This window comes from Arachis stenosperma, chromosome 6 (assembly GCF_014773155.1).
Source record: "Arachis stenosperma cultivar V10309 chromosome 6, arast.V10309.gnm1.PFL2, whole genome shotgun sequence".
NCBI lineage: Eukaryota > Viridiplantae > Streptophyta > Magnoliopsida > Fabales > Fabaceae > Arachis > Arachis stenosperma.
The window spans coordinates 138,939,074-138,964,929 of NC_080382.1; the positions used below are offsets into that span (position 1 = coordinate 138,939,074).

At 36.7% G+C, this 25,856-nt stretch overlaps 2 protein-coding genes, 2 long non-coding RNA genes and 1 pseudogene across 10 annotated transcripts; 2 read left to right on the top strand and 3 right to left on the bottom strand.

The window, feature by feature from the left end:
* Positions 1-6,120: 6,120 nt before the first annotated feature.
* On the bottom strand, positions 6,121-6,894 carry LOC130934790 (uncharacterized). Its single transcript, XM_057864325.1, has one exon. The coding sequence runs from the start codon at positions 6,892-6,894 to the stop codon at positions 6,121-6,123; it is 774 nt and encodes a 257-aa protein (XP_057720308.1).
* A 6,886-nt stretch (positions 6,895-13,780) lies between these two features.
* Positions 13,781-17,399, top strand: LOC130935235 (uncharacterized). Of its 6 annotated transcripts, XR_009067843.1 has the most exons (5): positions 13,781-14,066; positions 14,370-14,424; positions 14,692-15,043; positions 16,692-16,824; positions 17,162-17,399. It is a non-coding gene; the product is annotated as an uncharacterized LOC130935235 (long non-coding RNA). The 6 variants fall into 6 exon arrangements; XR_009067842.1 differs by having other exon boundaries at positions 14,692-16,824; XR_009067841.1 differs by having other exon boundaries at positions 16,692-17,399.
* A 1,032-nt stretch (positions 17,400-18,431) lies between these two features.
* On the bottom strand, positions 18,432-20,574 carry LOC130934792 (wall-associated receptor kinase 2-like). Its single transcript, XM_057864326.1, has 3 exons — positions 20,124-20,574; positions 19,857-20,027; positions 18,432-19,585 (listed from the first exon to the last, which is right to left on the bottom strand). Exons 1-3 carry the CDS (start codon positions 20,572-20,574, stop codon positions 18,432-18,434), a joined length of 1,776 nt encoding a protein of 591 aa, XP_057720309.1.
* A 151-nt stretch (positions 20,575-20,725) lies between these two features.
* On the top strand, positions 20,726-22,424 carry LOC130934793 (chloroplastic import inner membrane translocase subunit TIM22-2-like; annotated as a pseudogene).
* Positions 22,425-22,907: 483 nt separating this feature from the next.
* Positions 22,908-25,185, bottom strand: LOC130936246 (uncharacterized). 2 transcript variants are annotated; one of them, XR_009068084.1, is made up of 3 exons: positions 24,819-25,185; positions 24,265-24,672; positions 22,908-23,712 (listed from the first exon to the last, which is right to left on the bottom strand). It is a non-coding gene; the product is annotated as an uncharacterized LOC130936246 (long non-coding RNA). The 2 variants fall into 2 exon arrangements; XR_009068083.1 differs by having other exon boundaries at positions 22,914-23,712; positions 24,353-24,672; positions 24,819-25,179.
* Positions 25,186-25,856: the final 671 nt, after the last annotated feature.

Genomic DNA, 25,856 nt, shown 5'->3' on the forward strand with positions numbered 1-25,856 from the left:
GGATTTGGATGTCGTATCCCCTTCTCCCCCTTTCAAATGTCGCTTCTTAACCGGTGCGACGTGGCCCCGTTGCAGCTGCATCCGAACAGTTGGGCAGCCACCTGGTGTTTTGAGATGGTCTACGAGTACCTAGATCTGCTGGCCTCCATGGAGGTGTTCTTATGGCTGTTTGTCTTTACTAACCCTTCCAATGAGGGAAGACACAAGAAAGGATTTATGTCATTCCGGGCCGCTCAGAGCAGATGAATTTTTGCGGTGTTTGAAGACTCATTTCATGGCTTTAAAGATAAGTTCTTTAAGGTCCGACCTACCGAAGGTCAGCATCCTTTCAGGTTAACTCTGGAAGACGAGCGGCAGATTCTGACTTACTGGAGTTTCAGGGTCGGGTCCAATGCTTTTACGAAAGTTACGTATAAGGGCCTTACTCAGCGGGATAAGAACATTGTTGATGTGTTGCTGGCCACTTTTAACAAAAACAATATTAATCCTCATCTTTTAATGGGTGATCGGGAGATGGTTAGAGGTTATATAGGTGAGTGGTCGGCTGGTTGTGTTGCCGTGTTGCCGTTTCTTCTCTACTCCCTCTCCTCTCTCCTTTCTTTCTCTCTATATATTACCAAGCTAACGGGTTGTTGTGTATTGTAGTGGACATGGCTACCGGGCACACTAGACTTGAGGATTTGATGTCCCACTTTCTTCCTGGTCATAGCGAGGATAGCTATGCAACCCAGTCTGCCGAGCATCCGTCCTCCCCAAACGCCGAAGCACAATCAGCTCCTCCCCCTCCCCCTCCAGGGCCTGTTGGTCCCATCATAACTAGTGGTCCAAGTGGTAGTGGGGTGGTGCCTCCGGAGGTAGAGCCGGCCAGAGAGGGTTCCGATGTCGCGATTGTAGATAATCCTCGCAAGAGGAAACCGACCTCTAGTCCTGAGGGGTCCCTCACTATTATGGAAAAGAATTTTGACACTTGGGGTTTCATTGATTCGCAGCTCATGCCCGGCACTGATGAATTCTTTCATGATGGGGATATGGGCGCTCAGGCCAGGTGGATCTGCCGATGCATGCTGAGGGCCGCAACTATTGCCAGGAGGGCAGAACCCATCTTGACTCAGTCCGGGGCCTTGGACGGGAAGTATCGTCAGTCACTTCGAGAAGTTGAAAAGCTGAAGTTGGAGGTCGGGATCTTAAAGGAGAAGTTAGCCGACTCGGAAGGGAAGCTAAAGACTTCCGACGAGGCCGTTGCCCGACTTACCGAGCGGGAAATGAAGTTGGAGTCTGAGCTCAACTCTGCTCGTGGCGAAACTTCTGCAGCCCATACCAAGATTACTGCTTTGGAGGCCAAGCTTGAGGAGGCCGAGAAGTCGGTAAAAAGCACTAAGGATGAGGTTGCTGGGCTGAAGGGAGAGGTTGCCGGTTTGAAGAAGAAAAACAAAGACACAGTGAAGAAGGCAAGGGAGGTGATTAATGGAACCGAGGAGGCGATTAAGGCCCAGGTCAAGCTGCTATCTCCCGATTTTGACATTTCTGCGATTGGAGCCTTCAAGACTATCCGGGATGGTCAAATTGTGGACATCCTGAAGAAATGATGTAATTTTACTTTGTTATTTTGAACTGTAATAGTTTGTGTAGATCTCCTGAACTCATGTAATTTTCTTAATTGGTTTACCATTTAGCTATTGGTAATTGTTGACTTGGCTGCCGTTGTGGTAATTTCTGGTTTGTTAACAGTTTTTATTTGTCTATCGTTCTGTCTTGTTATTGGTAATCGAGAAAGCTGTCTTGTTGGCTTTGTGTTAAAATTCAAAATTTGGCTTCTTTGTAGCCGTGTTGTTAACGGTGTTGTGGGCTTCCGAGATAATCAGTCCTATGAAGCCGTAATCGCTGTAGATGCTAAGTAATAACAATAGAAGAAAAATAATAGTAAAATTAGAAATAGAAATGGAATGAAGTGGAACAGTAGCATACTAAATAATGACAAAATTTAAGGATAAACAATAATTCAACACAAAGTAATGCGGGTGTTACTAAGTGGGTGGGGCGAGTGGTCGCCCCGGCTTCTAAGGGTAGAACCTCGTCAGGTTTGCCACGTTCCATGTTCGGGATACCTCTTTTCCATCTAACCATTCCAGCTTGTACGCTCCGTTGCCGACCACTTTCTTCATCCTGTATGGGCCTTCCCAATTAGCCGCTAGCTTCCCTTTCCCAGGGGTGGGGAGACCTACGCCGTTGCGACGTAGGACTAGGTTGTCTGGCTCAAAGTTTCTTTTCAGCACTCTGGCGTTGTAGTGAAGTGTTATTCTTTGCTTCAGCACCATTTATGACAAGTGTGCCGTCCAGGTCCTTTTCCACGGCCTCTTCTACGCCGCCCAGGAGTAGCCGCGGACTTGGCTCCCCGATCTCTACAGGGATTACTGTGTCAACCCCATAGGTGAGTCAGAAAGGTGTTTCTCCGGTGGAGGACTGAGGTGTCGTTCTATACGACCACAGGACCGACGCTAGTTTGTCTGCCCATACTCCCTTCCTCTGGTCGAGTCGCTTTTTCAGGCCCTGTAGGATGACTTTGTTCATAGCTTCGACTTGGCCATTGGTTTGGGGGTGTTCTACCGATGAGAACCTTTGTTTTATCCCTAGGCCCGCGAGGAACTCCCTAAACTTCTTGTCCACAAACTGTGTCTCGTTGTCCGATATCATGGACTCCGGGATTCCAAACCTGGAAATGATCTGTCTCCATACGAACTTACGGCAGTTGGCTGATGAAATACTGGTCAGTGGCTCTGCGTCAACCCACTTTGTGTAATAATAAATGACCACGAACAGGTATTTGACCTGTCCAGGGCCGACTAGGAAAGGCCCTAGGAGGTCAATCCCCCACTGGCTGAAAGGTCGGGAGGCCATAAGCAGGCTGAGCTCGGATGCCGGGGTCTTATGGAAGTGAGCGTTTTCCTGGCACTTCTTGCATATCCTGACGAATTCTTGGGAGTCCGTCATCATTGAGAGCCAAAAGTAACCGGCTCTTACGAGCTTCCGGACAAAAACCTTTCCACCAATATGATGGCCGCAATAACCCTCGTGGACTTTCCTAAGGACGTAGTCCGTCTGGTTGGGTCGTAGGTACTTCAGCAGGGGTTGATTCAGTCGTCTCTTAAATAGTTGGCCTTGCACTATTACGTACTTGGCCGCCTCCATCCTCAATGCCTTTGCGGCTTTGTGGTCGTCAGGGAGCCTGCCGCTTTTTAAGAAGTCCATGATTGGGTCGATCCATAAGGGATCGACGGATGCTCAGGACGCGCACAGGGCGACTATTGGTTCTTTCACTAAGCCTTGAATCAAGGAATGGTTTCCCGTTCCTGGCTTTGTGCTGGCCAGTTTGGATAGGTGGTCAGCTCGTGTGTTCCTTTCCCTTGGGACATGCTGTACCACGACCCCTTCAAAGTCCTTGCTTAAGCCATTAACTTTTTCTAGGTATTTTTGTAGCAGGAGATCCTTGGCCTGGTACATTCCATTGATTTGCGAGGTGACAACCTGAGAGTCGCTGTTCACCTCTACCCTTGTTACCCCCACCTCTTTTGACAATAGCAGGCCGCCGATAAGGGCCTCGTATTCCGCCTAGTTGTTGGAGATCGGGAACTCGAACTTGCTGGATTGTTCGTATACCACCCCTGTCGGGCTCTCGAGTATTATCCCTCCCCCCTTCAGACGCTTGGTTGGAGGCTCCATCAACATAGAGCTTCCACCGTGTGCCCGGGTTTTCGTGAGGGTCTCCTGTGACCTCCACGAGGAAGTCGGCCATGGCCTGGGCCTTGATTGCATGTCTGGACTCATACTGTAGGTCGTATTGAGATAGCTCTATTGTCCAGGTCATCATCCGTCCTGCCAAATCGGGTTTTTGCAAGACTTGACGTATCGCCTGATCCGTTCTCACAACGACGCGATGACCTTGGAAGTATTGTCGTAGCATTTTGGATGAGGTTAACAGCACATACGCTAATTTTTCCAACTTTCTGTATCTCAAGTCAGCCCTTTGTAGTGCTTTGCTAACAAAATACATCAGCTATTGAGTTTTTCCTTCTTCCCGTATCAAGACGGCTACCAGGGCTTCATCAGTTACAGCCAGGTATAGGTACAGCGTCTCAGAGTCCTTGGGTTTGCTGAGAACTGGGGGTGTTGACAGGATTCTTTTGAAGTGGTGGAATGCTTTTTCGCATGCTGGGGTCTACTCGAATGCAATTCCTTTATTCATCAAGTTAAAGAATGGAAGGGCCTTAGCCGCTGACGCGCCGAGGAAACGGGATAGAGCAGTAAGCCTTCCGGCTAGTCTCTGTACGTCCTTGATGCATCTTAGGCTCTTCATTTGCAGGATTGCTTCGCACTTCTCAGGGTTGGCATCCACTCCTCTTTGAGTTATCATGAATCCCAAGAACTTCTCGGCCTCTATGGCGAATGCACACTTGAGAGGGTTAAGTCTCATGTTGTGTTGTCGGAGGGACGCAAACACGGTCTCCAGGTCACCCACGAGGTCTTCAGATCGGGTGATTTTCACTAGGATGTCATCAACGTACACTTCCACCGACCTCCCGATGAGGGTACTGAACACCTTATTCATCAGTCTTTGATAAGTAGCTCCCGCATTCTTTAGTCCGAACGGCATTACCCTGTAGCAATATGTGCTCCCTGGCGTTATGAACACTGTTTTCTCCTCATCCGACTTGTGCATCAGAATCTAGTTGTAACCGGAGTATGCATCCATGAAACTCAAAAAAGACACCCTCCAGCCGTGTCCACTAGGGCGTCAATGTTAGGGAGGGGGAAGGAGTCCTTGGGGCATGCCTTGTTGAGGTCGGAGTAGTCTACACACATCTTCCACTTCCCATTGGCTTTCTTAACCAGGACTACGTTTGACAGCCAAGTCGAGTAGTCCAGTTCTCATGTGAACCCTGCTTCTAGCAGACTGGCCGTTTGCTTGGCCACCTCATCGGCTCTTTCCTGGAACATCTTTCTTCTTCTTTACACTATGGGCTTGGCCTTTGCCTTAACAGTCAGGAGGTGTGACATGAACTGGGGGTCAATCCCCGGCATGTCGGCTGGTGTCCAGGTGAACAGATCGTTGTTTGCCCGGATCATCTCTACCAATGGCTCTTTCAAGTTATGGGGGAGATTTTTGTTCACAAAGGTGAACTTTTCTTTCGAGTCGCCGACCCTGAACTTCTCGAGGTCTGCTTCAGGTTCTGGTCTTAGCTTGTCGTCGACCCTAGCATCCAGATCAGCTAGGAAGACCCCGGATGCCTCTTTTGACTTCTTACTTAGGGAGAGGCCGTTTCTAGATCTCCCCTGATGGATCCCACCGACCCATCGTCAGCCACAAACTTCATCATTAGTAGCTTGGTACATATTACTGCTCCGAACTCATTGATTGTTTTCCTTCCTAAGATAAGGTTGTAGGCCGTGGAGTCCCTTAGAACAATGAACTCCGCCATTAACGACCTCTTTCCTTGTCCTCCTCCTATGGAGACCGGCAGGGAGACTATTCCATTAGGCTTGATAAAGTTATCCCCTAAGCCGACCACCCTGTGATGGTGGGTCTTCAGGTCGGCTTCTCGGAGGCCCAGAGCGTCAAACACATTTCGGAACATGATGTTTGAGTCGGCTCTGGCGTCAACGAGGATTCACTTGACCAAGCCAGTTCCCACTCTCGCTGTGATCACCATTGGAGGGTTCTCCGGCAAGTCGTGGAACCATTGGTCCTCTGGTCCGAATGATATTGTCGGGACTCTCCTGGAGGAAGGCGTAGGACTAGATGAAGACACCGCCAAAATTTTGGCGTCTTTCTTGCACGACAACTTTGACCTAGGTGCAACGTCTCTCCCGACCACGACGTTCACGATGGTGTGGCCGCGTTCACTGTCCTCCTCGGGCTCTTGCCTTGGTCTCACGGCATGGCTCTTGTCGTCACCAGATCGGTCGCGATCTCGCCTCCTGGGTTCTCTTATGAGGTGAGAGAACTCCTCCAGCTTACCTTCCCGGATTGCCTGCTCCAGAGCGTCCTTTAGGTCGAAACAATCTTGGGTTTTATGGCCGAAGCCCTTGTGGTAGTCGCAGTAGAGGTTCTTGTTCTCTCTGGTTCTATCCTTGAGCTGGCGGGGCTTTCGACAAGATGCCTTTGTCGGCTATCTGCTGGTACACCTCGACGATTGGGGCCGCCAGGGGAGTGTAGTTAGTGAACTTCCCTACCCGGGGGAATGGCTTGAAGGCTTTCGGTGGCCCTTCGTCCTTTGAGTGCTCCTTAGGCCTTTCCACGTTACCGGGTTGATGGGCAGGATGGTAGACAGGCTGTCGTTTGTTGGCTGCCACGACTTGGCTGACCTCCTCATCGTTGATGTACTCCCTAGCCACATTTTGGATTTCTTGCATTGTCCACACGGGCTTGGTGGTAAGGTGCTTCCTGAAATCTTCGTTCAACAGCCCGTTTGTCAGACACAAGCTGGCCACCGAGTCGGTTAAGCTGTCAATCTCTAGGGATTCATCATTGAACCTGTCCGGATACTTCCTGGTCGGTTCCCCGCTTCTTTGCGTCACCCCTAACAAGTTAATCGGGTGCTTAGCTTTGGCAATACACGTGGTGAACTGGGCTAGAAAAGCGCGTGTTATGTCCGTAAAGGTTATCACGGAGCCTTGGGGGAGAGCATTGAACCAGCGGATTGCCGGACCTGCTAAAGTCATGGGAAAGGCGCGACACCTTACTTCATCACCCACACCCTCCAGATTCATCCTGGCCTCGAAGGCCGTTAGATGTTCCTGGGGGTCCTGGGTTCCATCGTATCTCATGTCTGTTGGCTTATCGAAGTACTTCGGTAGCCGGACCTCGAGAATGGAATGGTGAAAAGGGGTTGCCCCCATGATTACAGGATGTCGTCGTCTCCTTTGTCTTTCTCTGCTATCTTTCTGGTTTTCCTCCTCTGCCCGTCTCGCAGGAGGTCAAGTGTGGATTATAGGGTCTTGCCGTCTCCTTGGCACCTCCCTACTTTCCCCTTGACTTTATGGCTCGGACCGGGGGGTCGATGTGCGTTTGGAGCGGTCTCTTCGGGGGCTTCTCCCTTTGGTTTCCCCCCTCCTTTGAGGAGACCGGGAGCGATATTGCCTCGGGGCGGGCTGGTAGCACTCCCTGCTCGCTAGCTCCCTCTCCAGGTTCTGCACCCTGTGACGCAGCTCCTGCATTATTCTAGCACTGTCGTTCCCCATCCCTCCGAAGGGACGTCTTTCCTGGGAGCGGGAGGGAAGCTCACCTCGCCCGGGGGGGGGGGGGACCTCGTGCGTTCGCGGGAGAAAGCCAAGGAGGCTACCCTATTGGTTCGGTGAATCACTTCCTCCCCACATGACTCGCCTCCATCCTCTCCTTCCACAGGACCCAACAGAAAATCCATTCAATCGAGTCCCCACAGACGGCACCAATGCTCGGGGCTTCGGGTCCCGGACGGGTCGGTGATACTTTGAGGGTGAGGTGGTGGGAACCGGCTTGGATCTGGGTCTCTGGCGTGTGAGAACTGAGGCTTCGCGACTTCCCAAGTTGTAACGGTACGAAGGGAGGGAGCCACCTGCAAAAAGGAATCCGACGCTCAAGTCAGAGATCTGTACAGATGGCAGTAAGAGTGAGGAGATAGTGACGTACCTTGGAGAGGGGTAGGGCTCTCCCCCTATATACTCTGCATCTAGGGCGGGTCCTACAAGAGCAGACCCATCTTCCAGGAAGTTTCCTTCCCCCCAGCTGTCAGGTGCTTTGCTGGAGGGGCGGAGGTGTCGGGTGGTTTTTCCGGCTCGGGTTATCCGTTGGATCGGCCGCCTGGGGCGGGGCATGCTCTGACTGGGCCGGGCCGGAACATATTCTTATAGTATACATTTTTGTGTTTAATGTAATATGAATTGTGCAAAAAAATTAAAATAAATATTAAAGATTTTTTTTCCCCAGAAGATGTAATTATTAAAGAGAACCTAATTAAGTTCTACCGAGATGAAATAAAGAGCGTGAAGGTATTTAGTCTTATTCGATTATTATTAACCGAACTCTACACCATAAGTCAATAGCAAAATGAAGAGTTTACAAAGCTGTGTTTATGCATGAGTGGAAGGTCACTTTGCTGACCGAATCCTCCTAAAAAAAGGCCCTCCTGCAGAAAGAAAGTAGTAAGAGTTAGTTAAAATCCGTGCGTAAAAGATTTATGATGCCAAGCAGCAATCAGACCCAATAAGACCAAAGAAACTAGCAGACTGATCACTAAAGAAATAAGAATAGGTGCAAATTCATCTAGTTATTATAAGGATTTGATTATAAATTTTTAAACTTTATCAAATTAAAAAGTTAGTAAAATTACAAGACCAATAAATTAATTAAACAAAAAAAATAAAGTAGCAATAATTCAATCCAAAATTAGATTTTTTAGAGTAAGAAATTTGGTAAAATAGTAAAGTGATGATGAGTTTATCACCATTAATTTTATAATTTTTATGGAATGTATGCCTCATTATAAAATTTTACTAACTTTTTTATTTTAGAGAATCTTACATGCAATCCAAATTTAGAATACTTTTACAATTTTTTGAATAATTTTGGAAGAACAAAATAAATTTAAAAGATTAAATCTCTCATTCACAAGTTTTATTATTCACAGGGCAAGAATTTTTTAGATTTTTATTAACTCTCTAAAATTCATCATACTCTTCATATTTGTTAACGAAAAAAATCAATAACTTAAATAGCAAGTTACTAGTGATCATTGTTTTAACTGAATCTATTAAGAGTTGTTAATACATGTTTGTTTATCATTGGTTATAATTAAAAGAAGTTAAACTCCTCTAAATAGGTCTTCGTTTGCTTTAAAAATTGTGATGAAACTCACCTTTATTTTCTTTCAATGGTCGATTTTCACTTTTTATCAGACAAATAGTAAATAGGGCCTTCATTTTATCACTATTGGACACGTTCTTAATGCATCTCTAGCCTCTAACAGAATATCAAATATAAATTGCTAACTTTAAATCTTTGATTAATTTTAAATATTAAAGACTAAATTTTAAAATATAAATTTTAATAATATAAAAATAAAATATTAATTTAAAATATTAACTAATATTAATAAAAAGTATTACTTTTTAATATTTTAAAGATGTTAAAGGACTAAAAATATTATTTTATTAGCCAACAGTTAATTAATCATATTTAAAAATATAAATTAAAAATATATTATTAAATTACTAAATTAACAAAATTGAACTAATAACTAAATCTATTAACCAATATATTATTAGATAGATAAATTATTAATCAATTATCAACATCTTCTCACCATTTCACTACTGATTTTAAAGATTCATCGCTGCAATACACTGATAAAATATTCAAAGTTCTTCATATAATTACGGACATACGGCCATATCTAGCTAATTACTGATTCAAAAATTATTAGTTGACTAATAATATATAGTACTTTATGTATTACTACCATAATAAAGGTCAGAGTAATAACTTTCTATGTAAATATTTTTTGTTGCTAAGATCATTGGTATATATCAGATAAGGACTTTACCTATTATCATATTAAAATAAGAACTTCGAAATTTTTTTTCAATATAAGAAAAATCATTCAAACCTTAAAAAATGTGACATTTAATATTAGATTACAAAAATGTGATGAATTTAAATTTAGGTTACGTAGAATACGATACATATTATGTCACGTTTTTTACACAATTTAAATTATATAATAGAACTCGATAAAAAGTTATCAAAAAGGTTTTTATTCTATTAAAAAGTTTTTTTTATTTACTAACATTGTGAGCTTTTAGAATGTGGCCATCAAAATTTACTGGTCGTAGCCCATTTATCCAAGAGAAAAACAAAAAAAGAGATCTAATTTGAAATTGATAATTTTTTATTACAGTAACTTATAATTTTATCATCTGACTTAAAATTTATGGTAACATTAAGTAGACAATAAAAAATCATTCCAAATTTATTTTATTTAATATTTTTTTAATGAATGAATGCTATTTTATTTATTATTTATTTAATTTTAACTAATTTAATTAATTTTTTATTGTCTCTCAAATATTATCATAAAATTTATAACTAAAATTAAGTAAATCAAACTGCTATTTAATTAGTCATAAAAGAAACTACTATTTAATTTGTTAGATATCATTTTCTTATTTATTGGTTAAGTCTTAATCACGTTAATATTATTTCTTTATTTATTGGTCAAATATTAACTTCTCATAGTCACTCTAACAAAAAAAAAAAAAAACGTGACCTAATAAGAGTAATAAAATGTCCATGTAAGCATTTGGTCTTGCTAAGATATATTGATATCTATTATTATATTAAGATAATAATTTTGGAAAATTATCCCGTGCTGGAACTTTGATGTTCTATTAGGCTGCGTTTGTTTTTGAGAACAGGGCAGGACAATACATTGAGGACAGGACAAGTGATGGATAGAGACACAAAATTTTGTGTTCTTATATTCTGTTTGGTGATAAACTAGAACAAACTATGAGAATCTAATTTATTCTCATCTTTTTCATTCAAAAAATTTGAGATGAAAAATATAGTAATAAAAAAATACAATTATGAAAAACTAACAAAAATAATGAAAAAAAGAATGAAAAATAAGTTGTGTCCTTTGTTAGTGTCTCTGTGTCCTTCCTGTCAGGATGGACACAAAATACACTAATTTAGTGTCTCTGGACACACTGTCTCTATCCATGTCTCCTCTGCCAAACATGATTTTGTGTATCTGTGTCCATGTCTCAGTGTCCTGTCTCTGTAAACAAACGCAGCCTTAGGTAGCGTTTGTTTTGAGGTAGTGAGACAGAGACCGGAGGCTGAGACACAGTATCATGTTTGTTGGCTCAGAAATTGCTATTAAAATTTTTGTCTTTCTCCCCAAAATTTCAGTATTTCAGTACCTCCAAAAAGTAGGGACACAAAAATTTTTAGAGACGGAGACTAAAATTTTAATAACATTTTATACCTAAAATATCTTCATTTCAATTAATTAACTCTAATTTTATCCTTTGTGCAAATTAAATTAGAGTTTTATTCTTGTTTTAATTTATGTCTCTCACTTTGCACCAAACAGAATACTGAAATTTATTTCGATCTCTGTTTCTTAGTCTCTGTCTCTCAGTCTCAATCTTTCAGTCTCTGTCTCTCTACCAAACGCTACCTTATACAATCGGTTTATCTAGTGTTATTTTGTCATGTAGTGAGGTACTAATTGATCATATTATTCCTATGTTAATAAGGAATTTGTCGTAAATGACCTGCTGAAAAAGATATATACTAATTACTAGTTATTGGCTTAAAAAAAGTGAAAAAAAGTTAGAGGTGTTAAAAGATCGGATTCAATCTTTCGATTCGAAAATTACGGATAAAGATCCGATTCGCAAGGCTATCATATCGGATCAAACCCGCACACTATTCGGATTGGATTGCAGATTTTGTGTTGGTATCCGCATATCTACCTATCCGCGAAAATAAAGAAATAAATAAGTAAATATTTTTTTTATGTTTTATTTCAACTAATAATTATCATATATGTTGTATTATTTTAATTTATTATTTAAAAAAATATGTTTAATATTATTTTAAGAATGTATTTAAAAAATAAAAAAATTAATTTTATTTTTATTTTTTTAATAAAATAAGCTTTTAAAAATAATTTTGAGTTTTGCAGATATATCCGATATCCGATATCCGATCTGATTCGCAAATGTGCGAATCGAATCAGATCGTATCCAAGTTTAAAAACTGCGGATATTAGATCCGATTCGATCCGGATTTATCCCTAAAAAAAAGTTACTTAACTAACTATTTGACCTCAAGTAATATGAGAACTAATCTAACAATCAAGTATTTTTTAAAAAAATATTCTTTTATTTATATTTTTTTAGTTGTCAATACTCTTTTATATTTAAAAATGTTTAATTATATTACAAATTAAATTTAATTTTTATTTAAAAATATTAAAATATCATAGAGTTTATTTTAAAAAATTAAATAATTTTTTATTATTAATTTTAGAAAGATTAAAGTATCCTTTAAATAATAATTTTAAAATTACTAAAATATCTTTGTCAGATTAATTAATTTTTTTATTTGTTAGCAGTAAGGAAATTTAATTCAATATTAAAATACTAAATTATCTATAGTTAATTTTTAAAATACCAAAATAAATTTTTAGAATTAATCTTAAAATAATTAAAATAAAAAATTGATTAATTGCATTATAAATTATAGATTTGATCTTTTAAAACAATTAAAATATGTTAAAGGATAAAATATTCTTTTTGCTAATTAATGACTAAAGTACTCTCTTTAAAACTAAAATAAAAAAATTAGGATTAATTTTAAAAAGACTAAAATTCTCTTTAAATTTAAAGATGTTTAATTGTATCAAAAATTAAAATTAAATTTAATTATAAAAAGACTAAAATTTTTGTATAGTTCATTTCAAGAGATTAAAAGACTTTTTTAACATTAATTTTAAAAAGACAAATCTTATAGTTTATATTTGAAGTACTAAAATATCTTTTAATCATTAATTTTTCAAAAAGACTAAATTACCCATAAAAGATTAGTTAAGATTGTTTGATTATATTAAAAATTAAAAACTTTAATTTAATATTAAAAAGATTCAAGTACTCTTATACCTATTTTTTAAAAAAAATAAGATAACTTTTAAATATTAATCTATAAAAGGCTAAAAAACTATTTTATAAAAAAGTCGTTTAACTATATTAGAAATTATTAATTTAAAAGAACATGATAACCTTTTGAACGTTAATTTGAAAGAGACTTAAAAAAATTATTATGAAATTAATTTATATTGTTTGATTGTATGAGAAAGAGAAAATTTGAATTTGATTTTAAAATGCTAAAATGTCCTTTTAGTTTATTTTTACATGATGTTCATTGTTAACATCACCACTTTTTTTTTTACTCTGGCAGCTAACACATCATTGTCAATCCTAATCTTAATTTTTAATTTTATATAGTGTTCATAGTTCATAATTTGTCTTATTTTATAGTTTGCTTCTAATTCAATCACATCAAAATTGTATAACCAATTATTTTACATACTAAAAGGTAGTATTATATTATATAGATTTTTTTAAATTACGTACAATAATGACCATTAATCCGACCACACTCAATAATATATGATGTGCTCATTTATAAATTTATTCTACAATAATATAAAAAAATAAACTAAACAAAATAACTCAATTCAATAAACTTAAAATGCAACTAAAAGAAATGCGAAATTACAAGATTTTAAATAAATAGTAATTTTTATCATACCTTTCGTAGTCTCTGTTAGTTTTTTCTTCTTCCACTCGAAATCTTTTTGCAAATTCTTTTCTAGTAGTATTATTCGCAAAGAACACAAATAAAATTTGAGAGATTTTGAGAGAGATTCGAAATTCTCCCATAACAATTTTAATGTTAAAGAAGGAACATTATTTTATATTCAAGGTGCTAATGAATATGTTCTAAATGCATGTATACGCGCTTATTTAATAGTATTGAATTTTATTAGTATTGAACCAGCTTGAATAGATTTGAATAAAAAATTATATAGATATATAGCATAAGTGTATTCTATTTTTTAAAGGCTAATATAACTAAAATAAATTATTTAAAAAACTAATTCAAATACGGATTTGACTATTGACCCATAATAATAAAAAAAAAAACCGTTTCAAAGAAACTCCCTTGGAAATGACTTGAGTTACAATTGCACACCCTCTCTTCGAAACTTGATCTTTATTTTTCTCCTTCTTAAACCGTAAACCCTAACTCGTTCAGATATGGCTCTCTTCATTGTGAACTCCGCCACCACAGCACTCCGAAGAACATCGAAGAACCCCAGCACTCCGCGAAGAACGTCGCCGGCGCTCGCAATGCTGCAAGACTGTACAAGACTGTACTATAACTATGTCTTGAGGAGTTCGTTATGGTGTTAGAGCTGCACTTGGTTCTAGAATAACTAACAATTGTATGGTTGTAACTGGTAACTCCTTTGTGGATGTCCTCCGTATTTATCTTGAATTAAATGATTTATCACTAATATTTGTTGCCTACCTTTTCGAAAATTTGAAGTTAAAATGTGTTTCTCAAGCATGCATTTCACATTATTGTGCATCTAATAAACTAAACTGGGAATGAAATACTAAGAGGGAAGAAATTAGATAAATTTAGCAGATAAACCAGCCATGGCTTTTGTTTTGCCCACTATGCTTTGTCAATTAGCATGAACAAACTGTTGCTGACATTGAAGGTATTCATCTATTAATTGGTACCACTTTTCTATCAGGTATCAGACAGTTGCTTACATTGAAGCCTCTGCATTCATCTATCAGGGTCGAAAGGTCACAAGCTATATCTTATGGCTTAAAGTTGACCCAAAATAATAACTTTTAATTTATTTATATGAGTTACAAGGCTGAAAGGAGTTTGTTCTTGACTTCCTTCTTCCATGAATGTAAAACTCTCCTGATTGGAGTACTTCTGTGCAGTAAGATATATCATTATATTATTGCACAGAAGGATGTTCACTTGTCAAGATCATCTCCAGGCTTATATCTGTTAATTAGTTTAACTTGCTGTTAAAATTCTTGTCTCATTTTGTCCCGTAGATTCTAATTGAGGTTGATCATCTACGAGATGTCCCTGGCCCATATATATTCAGATCAAGGGTGTTAATAAAGATGCAGTGGCAGCAGCGGTTCAATGCTTGAATTGGATGGCTCATATACAACTAAGGTTCAACTTGTTTTATTTTAGTTCCTTTTCCCCTTTTGTGCATAATGCTGGGGCCTGAATATATCTGGATGGTGGTCAACTTACTATTATTCTTGTTCATTATTTTGGTTGAGTTATCTTGAAATCATTTTAGAAAGACTACCAACAATAGAAAGAAATTCTGGTGGGATTAACTCTCAGCAATCAGCAAGGCTGCTCGAGATGATTGAATTTATTCAATCTCAGGTATACCTATCCTCTTTGGCTAGATATTAGTGTATCCTTTTGGGGCACCATTTAATATTAGCCATTTATGTTACCCATTTTCTTTGTGCATACATTGTATAAACCTCGTACCTGAAATGCAGCAACTTGTGGAATTCAGATTTTAAAGTTCGGTATTTCATGGTAGAGACTAGTCTGGTTTTTCATTTATAGTAGTTGTATTGGATTCACACATATTTCAATTGATGAAGATTGACATATGCCTTGAAGTAATTTAGTTTATCAGTGCACCAATTGTTGTCCCATACCAATTGGATTCTTGTCCCATACCAAGTAATTATGCAGTTTTTTCTTTCAAAAAGTAATTTCCAAAAAGCTAAAGCTCTGTGCCTGCTCTACCACTAGTACAAGTAATTTTCATGTTAGCATTAAGAAGGATTTAAGCTATATATTTTTAGATGGAATGTAGCTCAATAGGCTATTATTTTAGGCTATCTTACTCAAATTTTCAGATTTATGCTATATATTTTTAGATGGAATGTAGCTCAATAGGTTCAGGTAGCGCGAGATCAAACAGAACTATTTTATTTTTCTCACTTTGTGACCTGTTTTTACTGTTTGGTTTACAGTAGTTCTGATTAGACTACATTATTATTATTATCATTATTATTATTTGAAAATTTGTTCATGTTTTTCTTTTGTTGATTAGTGTTCTTAATGTTTAGTGTTTATTGGATAACAAGAAAATAGAGAGAGAGAGAGAGAAAGAGAGAGACTTGAGTCATTGCCATTGATCAAACCTTCCCCATTTCTTACTCTTTGAGCTTCCTGGCAAAATTTCTATGCTTCCATTTTCATTTTCCATATTCTCTCTTTTCACCATTTTCATACTCTCTTTCTTCCTGCCATTGAACTTTGTATCTTCTGAATCTTCACTCTTTGAAACCAGAAACTGAAGTGTGAGATCTGATTGTTGTAAAAAGAAGCTTCTTTGGTTCTTCTACTGTGCTTTCTAGAATGTTCTATTTTTCTGGGGTGTGTTTGTTTTTGGAGATTCCAACATTGCAGGCCTTGTTCTGCTGCAATTCATTGTGTACATCGTTTTGTTTTGTCTCAAAGTCTCAAACTTTGATATCATAATAATCTTCTTTCACCAACTAAACCATAACCTTATTATTACTCTTGCTGTCTCTTACTCATAAAAGTTTCAATTTTTATTTTTTATTTTTTATCCCATCATTGTTTTTTGCTTTGTTATTCCACTGCCTTATTAAATTACATGGTCTTTGAGCTCTTTTCTGTGGGAACCTTTTCTGGGGTTTAGTATCTCTTGCTAGTTGCTGCCGCTTCCTTTATATAATAATTGTTATTTTATTCTATTTTTGCTTGTTAAATATCTTGCTCAAATAATAAGTATTGCTTGCTGGTAGCTTATTGATCAAGTGACTATGGGTATTATTTGAGGTTCCATTTGACTATCTTTGGCGTTCCTGCATTAGTGTGTTTTAGTGATTTCATTGATATAAAACATGTTTGAAGCCTTAGCTTGACTCTTTCAATATCTACATACACTATTTAAGATATTTGTTTAGGTATAAAAAAATATACTTATTTTACAAAGAAAATATCTAATTTTATGACCCACAATTCAATTGAATATCTTGTATAGTGAAGGCATGGTCCAAGGCGTTTGCCCATTGAAGATATATACCCTCCTAAGGCTGAAACAGTCGCTTCTTCATCTTAACAATTATTCTGAACCTAAAAAAATATGTAATGTAGAAGAAAAGGAGCAAGGAAAGGTTTGGCGATCCCTACAAACTAGTCAACTCTTTCAATCAATGAATGAACATTTTTTTACTATCGTTATTAATTTTTTTTTCTTCTGTTGGTAGTCTGATGCTTTTTACAAGTTCCCATGGTACTGAGATTCCAATCAATGATGAGAATTTTTTATATTATCTTATGACTGATTAATAATGTTTTAATTTTTCTGGTTGTGTACTATTGAATTTTCTGGTTGTGTACTGTTGATACATGGCAAAATGATAAATATAGTGAATACGTGGTTTTCAATATATGCCCTCTCATTTTTTGGTAAAATATAAGATGGACTAACACAATAATATTATTATGCAGGGCAGTGGTGAAAATAATTTTGCTCATAATGGACGATTAGTGGTCATGAAGTTTCATATTTTGTAATGAAGAATATGTAATGTGTAGATAATGTAATAATTGTTAGAATTGTAATTCATGAATTTCTTCATGGGTAGTTGTTATAACTTTGATTTTTGGTATTTGGTTAGAACATGTCATGTGATTAAATATACTTTTTTCTGTGACAACTTTATGAAGGTTAGATTAATTTATTTAAAATTACTGGTTATTATCGAAATTTTAAAATTATCAATGAATTTTGTAAGGTTTTATTACGAAGATTAAAAAAGAATAAATAAATGAATATAAGTATCTAACAACTTAATAAATCCATATTTAATATTAAAACAATCTTATTATTACCCGCTATTTTGATGAAAAGAAAAACTAATTGAATATAACTGCAAGCTTTTTTTTAATGTATGTTTGTTCTATTTTAGACTTTATTGGTTTTTTAATTTTTTTACATTAGACAAAATATAAAAATTAGTTTAATTGTATTTGTATAAACTAATAAAAAATTTGCAAGTTTTTAATAAATTGGATAACCTTAATCTATCAAATTTAGTATTATTTTATATTGCCCCAAATATTTTATAAAAACATTAGTAGCATGTAGATAAAAAATGAAATTAGCTCAATTAGTTAGTATCATGTTCTTCCAGCCACAATTATCTAACAACTTCATAAACCCATATTTAATATTAACACAATCTCATTATTACTCGCTATTTTGATGAAAAGAAAACTAACTGAGTATAACTACAAGCTTTTTTTTTTTATGTAAGTTTGTACTATTTTAGACTTTATTGGTTTTTAATGTTTTTTACATTAAACAAAATATAAAAATAAATGAATAAATATTAGTTTAATTGTATTTGTATAAACTAATAGAAAATTTGCAAGTCTTTAATAAATTGGATAACCTTTTATCTATTAAATTTAGTATTATTTTATATTGCCCCAAATATTTTATAAAAGCATTAGTAACATGTAGATAAAAAATAAAATTAGCTCAATTGGTTAGTATCATGTTCTTCCAGCCACAATTATCTAACAACTTAATAAACCCACATTTAATATTAACACAATCTCATTATTACCCGCTATTTTGATGAAAAGAAAAACTAATTGAATATAATTACAAGCTTTTTTAATGTAAGTGTGTGCTATTTTAGACTATTGGTATTTTAATTTTTTTTACATTGGACAAAATAATAATAAGTATATATAATTGTTGCCACCATTATCACCTTCCATATGCTAAAGAAAGTAGCGCTTCTTCATCATTCCCAATACTACCACATTTTGTATTTTGATGACTACTACTTCCATGCTCATATCTTTTTGACGATGGTGACATAAGAAGTAAGTGTTGCCTTATTCGTTCCAATTCCACTGCCACTTCCTTTATGTATGGTCTCTCTTCTCCTTTGAGTCTCAAACACTTTGCAGTAACATTAGCAACTTCCACAATCTGCTGCTTGTTATCTACATTCAAGATTCCAACTTGAAGAGCTTCAAACAAGCGATTCTCCTTCAGGCAAGATAGAAAGTAAATAGCAAGATTTTCGTTCCCTTCCGGCCTCTCAAATGAAAGAGCTTTCTGTCCTGTAAGAAGCTCTGCCAGCACAACGCCAAAGCTATACACATCGCTTTTCTCTGTGAGTTGGCTGGTTTGCATGTATTCTGGATCCAAATAACCAAAAGTTCCTTGGACCATTGTAGCCAATGCAACTTGATCCCGTGGAATGAATCTTGAAGTTCCAAAGTCAGAGACTTTGGCAGTGAAATCTTCGTCTAAGAGAATGTTGGCACTCTTAACATCTCTGTGGACAATTGGTATGGAAGCAGCTGAGTGAAGATATGATAAAGCTCCGGCTGCCTCTGCTGCAACTCTCAGACGATTTTCCCAATTGAAATTATTTCTCTTGTTTTCATTATGGATAAAATCGAAGAGTGTGCCATTCCTTACAAACTCATAGACGAGAAGAGGGACTTCTGTTTCTAAACAGCAACCCAAAAGCTTCACCACATTTCTGTGGTTAATTTGGGACAAAACAATAACCTCATTGATGAATTGCTCAACTTGTGTAGGATTAACTGTTTTGGACTTCTTGATGGCAACAGCTTTGTCATTCTCTAGAAGTCCTTTGTACACTGTGCCAAAACCTCCCCTGCCAACGACCAAGTTGTCGTCATAGTTGTTGGTGGCCTTCTTCAATTGTTCGGCAGTGAAAATTTGAGTAGTACGAGAGGACTCTTCTCTTGTAGAGAGTTGTTGTAGCAAAATAAGACCACCGTTTTGCTTAAAAAACTTCTCTTTTAGTTTGGTGAGTTTTCTCTTTTGGTATCTGAGGTATAACAAACAAGTTCCCACGAAAACAGCTATCAATCCTGCACCTGCATGTAATGTTTTGTATACAATTACAATTCTTCAATAATTTTCCTTTTCAAAATGTAATAATTAACTATGTTGTCTTATATTATCATATCATATTTTATCTTATCTTACAATGATATTACATGTATACTAAATATCTACCAATTAGATACCTACAGATCCCATAATATTTCTAACTTGTAACTAAAATTGGATGTATACACAATTTTTTTGTATTATATTAATATCTCTAGCTTGCACAATAAATGTAACCGTGGTGAAATTGCTTACCAGTGACAATTTCTGGAAGAATATTTTTGTGAATTTTCTCATGGCAACCTCCTATTATTGATCCATTTCCTGATTGCCCATTAGGACAAAAGCATGAATAGGATCCAATTGAATTGAGACAGTTATCCTTACTTAGACATGTATGAATCTGCGTATCACATTCATTAATGTCTGCAGTAACAGAGAAAACAAATTGAAGTTGTCAAAAAAAGATAACAAACTATATAAAAATAGATGAATATTTAATAGAATTAGGTAATTAATTACCTGTGCAAGCATGAAGGTATGGATTTCCTTCAAAACCTTGGTTGTATTGACACCGGTAACCATATCCGCTCTCTGCCTCCACACAAGTACTATTTCCCTTGCAAGCGTTGGTACCTCTGCTCAAAGATTCTTTACACGTCTCGTTTCCAACACTCCAATCAAAAACCACAGGGAACATCTGATATGGTAGCTTCTCCAAGTGGTCCTTCGAAAACAAGTAGTAGCCATTCCTGACGACAAAGGCATAGCTACAGTAGAGATAGGTTGCTACTTGAATTGTGGCCGTTGTCATTCCGGTAGGAATATCCACCTCACAGCACCCTTTGCCGGAACAATGTCCCTCATCGATTGCCATACTCATGTTAACACATTGTGTTACGCACCCCACTATAGAACCGCTGGTGTTGCTGTAGATAGTAAGATAGGCAAAAGTACTGCAGCCAACAGCCATGAACTTGTTGTCTTTGCTTGAAATGATGAAAGAAAAACTATTTGTGATTCCCAAGGGAGGGGTCAAAATAGGGGATAGATTCTCATTATTTGTTTTGTAGGTTATAGTTTTCAGAAGCCATCATGACTGATTTAATTATTTGGAAAGTAAAATGGATGTAATCGGGTATTTTCATATGTATTATAATTCTGTTTGGTTTTCTTGCTTAACAATGGGCATGTACTGTTCCTTTCCACTTTTAGAAGTTTTTGGTGATCCATTTGAAAGGATTCTTTACGGTGTGGTTTTCCACTTTCCCTACCCCTTGTCTATTTCTTTATGCATAAGGTGCTTGGATTTCTTTTGTGCAAATAAGTTTTTTGCACCCCTATGTACACATTAGCTCCAGCCTCCAGATCACACTGTCTGGAAGCAGGCTTTAAGGCATCACTGTTTTAGCTTGTAGGGTTGATTTTCTTCCATTGTTTTGTCCTGCCTATTTGATTCATTCTGTGAGCACTCTCTGCACTATGCTACTTGTAGCTTTTGCTGATCTGATCCTTTCAGAATCGCAAATTATAATGACTTTTTGATGCTCTATTTCAGACTGTTGATGTATTTGCTATTGTGGCTTTATCTGGAATTCTAAGCAGATTACTGAGCAGTGGAACCATTATTGTGGCAACTAGTAATCGAGCGCCGAAGGATTTAAATGAGGTGTGTGTTTTTTATTTGTCTCTCTTTTGCTGCATGTGGGTCAATTACAAGGATGTGTTTTTTATGTTGTGGGGATGGAGGAGCCTTGGAATCCAGACCTGTTGGATATGATGTCTTATTTGTTTCCTATTCTCTTTCTTGGATAATTTGTCTTGTTCAGGCTGGTATGCAACGAGAAATCTTCCAAAAACTTGTATCCAAGTTGGAACAGCATTGTGAGAATGTATTAGTAATACATGAAAAATTGGGCCAGTCACAGCGAGCAGCAGCGCGGATGGGAGCGGGGTAGCACAGCAACTTATGGTGAATTCGGAGGTTGGAATTGACACCATGGTTGGAGATAACTTAAATACTTATCATAGAATAAACTAATGATTTGGTATTTGTGTCTTGTGTTTACTTAATTGTTCAATTTGGCTGATAAATGTACATTATTTTCTATTGTGTTGTTAGACATTTGCTGTTTTGTCTGGAGTTCATAGTTTGGTTGTTTGCATCTTGAAAAGACTTGGAGAAAAGGATGATGGTATGAGTGGGAACTTTTTCAGCTGTAAATGCCACTCTTGCTTTGCTAATCTTCTGCTTCTGATTACTTTAAACTTCATATCTGCAATTATTAATGCTGGAGTAGCTGGATGTTGTACTGGCCTTGCACTAGGCTTTTCAGGTATCATTTTTTTCTCCCTTTATTTGGATTTACTGTTAGTTGAGTCCCACATTATTCGACTAATTGGAATTGTATTATTTAATGGGTTTTGGTAACAATTGCTCTCAGAATGCTATTTTTCACTTGAAAGATGAGCTTTAGATGTTCCAATCCGTTGGAATACATTAAAAAAATTCAGAAGTTTCGCTCCTTGATTCCTTAATGAAAGAGAGCTCTCTCTTTTTAGGACTCATATTCTACTTTTCTCCAGGTGCGCCAGAAGCTCTCTTGCAGAGCTGCCTCTCCTTTATTATGGAAGGGCTAAACAAGCAGCAACCAGCACTTGCGATTCCAATCTCCCGGAAAACAAGTTTGCAACACAATACACGCCCGCCCCTCGTACTCCCCCTTCAGTTCCCTCTTCCAGATGAAATGAAAGGTGCTTTTTCCCTTTTTCTGCGAGTCACTGAAGAAGCGCAACAAGGGAGCTCATGGTACTTGGCAATAAGAAATCACGGTATCATACTTTTCTAGCATCGTGTAGATTAGATATGCCCCTACCTTCGTTTTTGTATTAGATTTCTTGTAGCCTTGTAGCTTTATTGGCATTTCTTTTTCCAGAAAGGCATTGTTCCGAGGACTTTACATGTTACTTAACCGAGTTCTAAATATTGCACTTTATCTTGTACCTTGTTGGTAGAGTATGTTGTTGGAGAGCATAATATATGATGAATGATTCAGCTGTGATTCATGCATGTGGCATATCGAAACAAATGAGTGTAACAACTCAATTAAATTTATACATTTAGTTAAACTCTTGCTTCTAACTATAAACTCATCTTTGCCAAGTGATTATATCTAATAAAGTCTTTTAGTGTTGCAGGTGGCTACCCTATCCTAAGCATCGAATTCATATATTACAAGAAGCCAAATGGTAAAAGAATGTAATAAAAATGCACCACCCCGAAATTGTTGTCTCATATATGGGATCACGACAAATTATATATATTTGATAGGGCAAATAAAAAAAATGTTGAATTTGGATAAAAAATTAAAAATAAACGCCACTTCTTCGATGTTAAACTAAATATGCTTAGTTGGCTAATCATAGGTAGTTTTCACTCGATCTTTCAGAAAATTGCCGATCAATACAGGAATTTACATACGCTGTAGATTTGTAGGAGCCTACAGTTTCGGGATTAATCAAGTATTTCCTTCTACAACCTCTATTTTATTTATTATTGTCTTCAAAAAAAAAATTAAAAAAGAAAAGATAGACGATGAATACAACAATAATACAATGCAAGGCATACACTCTTTCCTATCACAATAAAGTTCTTTTTAATTCTAATTTCATTGTCGTTCTAACAATCTTGCCAAATCCATAAAAGGGTACCTTCATGTTTTTCATACTCCCATTTTTGTCTTACTCATCAGTTTGCGCCATTGTCATAACACTCTATAACTACCTACTATCACTGCGATGTTTGGAAGATCAAAGACACTGAAAAATTAGTAGAAGGGGTCTTCCATTTCCGTGGTTAATTCAGCCATTGAAAAAAGTTCTTGCAACCTTGATTAATACGACTAGCATTAATCTTGTTAGCACGAAAAGAATCTCTTCGCTTTCTGCTACTAAAAGCTATATTGATCCCTATAACCATGAAACATTTTTTCCTTGAAGTTGATTCAACTATTTGTGTTATTTCTGGTACATGAGAACCATTCATAAAAAAATTCAGAACTCTACAAAGGTAACCAAATATTCACTCCAAAGCCGATATTATCTTTGTTTCCTGCAATTCATAAGCAGTAGATTTAGCATCAAATTACTTTTGATAGGTATGTAAGTAAATTCACAGCAAACAAGAACGGGCTTAGGTATAGAAAAGTGTCACGATCCACAGATTTTTTCCTCTAAATAACAAAACATGCAGCAAGAATTCATAAAGCCTGAGACTTAAGTATAGAAATCTAGAGTTACATAAGACAGAGAAAAAAAATTCGCCTTTAACAAATCTTGACTTGCATTGCGGACTTAATATTTAAAACAAAGTAGAGCCATTACATGACATTAGACTGTCGACAAAGCGACAGGTCAACCCTTGTGGCACAATCTTATATCAAAATTAAGCACTCTGAAATGAATAGCTTCAAGCCCAAAGGGTTTTAACATGATGGAATATTATAACAAACCAAATCAAGTTCACCCCCTACTACTATATACAAATCTAGAAAACTAAGGTCCATCAATAACATTTTAACTATTGAATTATACGAGATGTAAGAGCACAAGTAGGTAATGACAGAATTAGAGACTAGGGAAAGGTTAAGACTGACAGACTTACTAGATTTACATTACAATCCTCAGAGTTTAATTTGTGGAAGCAACTAAATATGGAAGGAAGAGTTGAGCAAAAACAATGAAATTCATACCTGCAGGAAAGAAATCGTGGGTCTCAGTCAAAAGCTTGATTCAAGATGTCAGCAAAACATTACCGTCTGTTTCAAAAACTTCAACCCCTTAGCGCCCCGGGACGGCAAATCGAGCCCCCTTCCATTCCGTGGCACGCGGCGAAGGTAATCGAAAACATATCAAAACAATTGATCCCCTCCCCTTCGCCAAGCTTGAAGAAAGGAGCAATCGAGACAACCAAGAACCTGGTACAGGACCAAACCAGAACATCCGCAATTACGGATCGCGCCGGCAGCGAAAGCGTGAACGGCCATACACAGGCAATGCAACGCCCACCAGGCTACGACATGAATCCGCGTCTTCGATTAGTATATAGATATAATCAAATCCATTAACATACCCACATTTGTGTATCATAAATTTATTAAGAAACCCAGTAAAGCGCACACACACAAAACGGAGTCCAACAAGTAAAATTACACTTACAGATTTGGCGATTGATCACGTCAACTAAGCTCCGACTCCATCCCAAGCCAGCCCTGACACATACCGCAACAAGCTCTGCCAACTTCTGTCAAGCCCCAACTAGCACAGTACCAGGTGTCAACATGCCGCTCAATCAATGAGAATATCTGTATCTCTACATCTGTACGCTATAAATGGCCTTATTCCAAATCGTAGGAGAAAAAAAAAGGAGGATAAAAAGAAGGGTATTTAGTAAATCTTTGGTGCATAGTAATCTTCTGCTAATATTAAAAAAATGCATTAGATATTGGATTTTTTTTTCCAAACATTCGTCCTAAGTAAATTGAATGATGCCTTAATTTTGAAATTTTGAAATTCTAGCAGAAAATCTTAAACGATGCGAGAAATTTATTCCAAAATATAATAAAACTTCTGACAAAAATTTTTTTTTTCAATACTTTATTTTTATTTCCATCAGACTAGTTAATTTTTTTATTAATATTTTTTATCTTAGTTTACGAAATATCTCTATATAATACATTAAATTATTGATTTTTTTTGTTAAGTGTCAATTAGAATTGATAGATATTTTTTTGTTAGGATCTCGTTATATTCTGGAATAATTATTAGGGTCGTTAGGATTTTTTTTCTATTTTTATTATTTTTTTATATATATTAACTAAATTATTGCATAAAAATTAAATGAAGAATATAATATTTTAATCTTTTTACTGTTGCTTAAAAACATTCTTAAGATATTATATTATTAGAATTATATTAAATTTTAGGTTAAATTACACAGTTAGTCTTTACACTTTTAGTGAAATTGCAAATTGGTCCCTATAGTTTAAAAGCTTATAATTGAGTCTCGGAAAAAAATTAAAATTTGTAATTAGGTCCTCAACAACGTTTATTGTCAAAAAAATACATATTTACTATAATGCCCACTTCTTCTTTTTTCTTTTCTTCCATTATCCTTTCTCTTTCCCTCTTTCCCTCTTCCCCTCTTCCCCTCCCTTCTTCACTGGCAGCCATGGCCATGGCATCAACCACCACAGT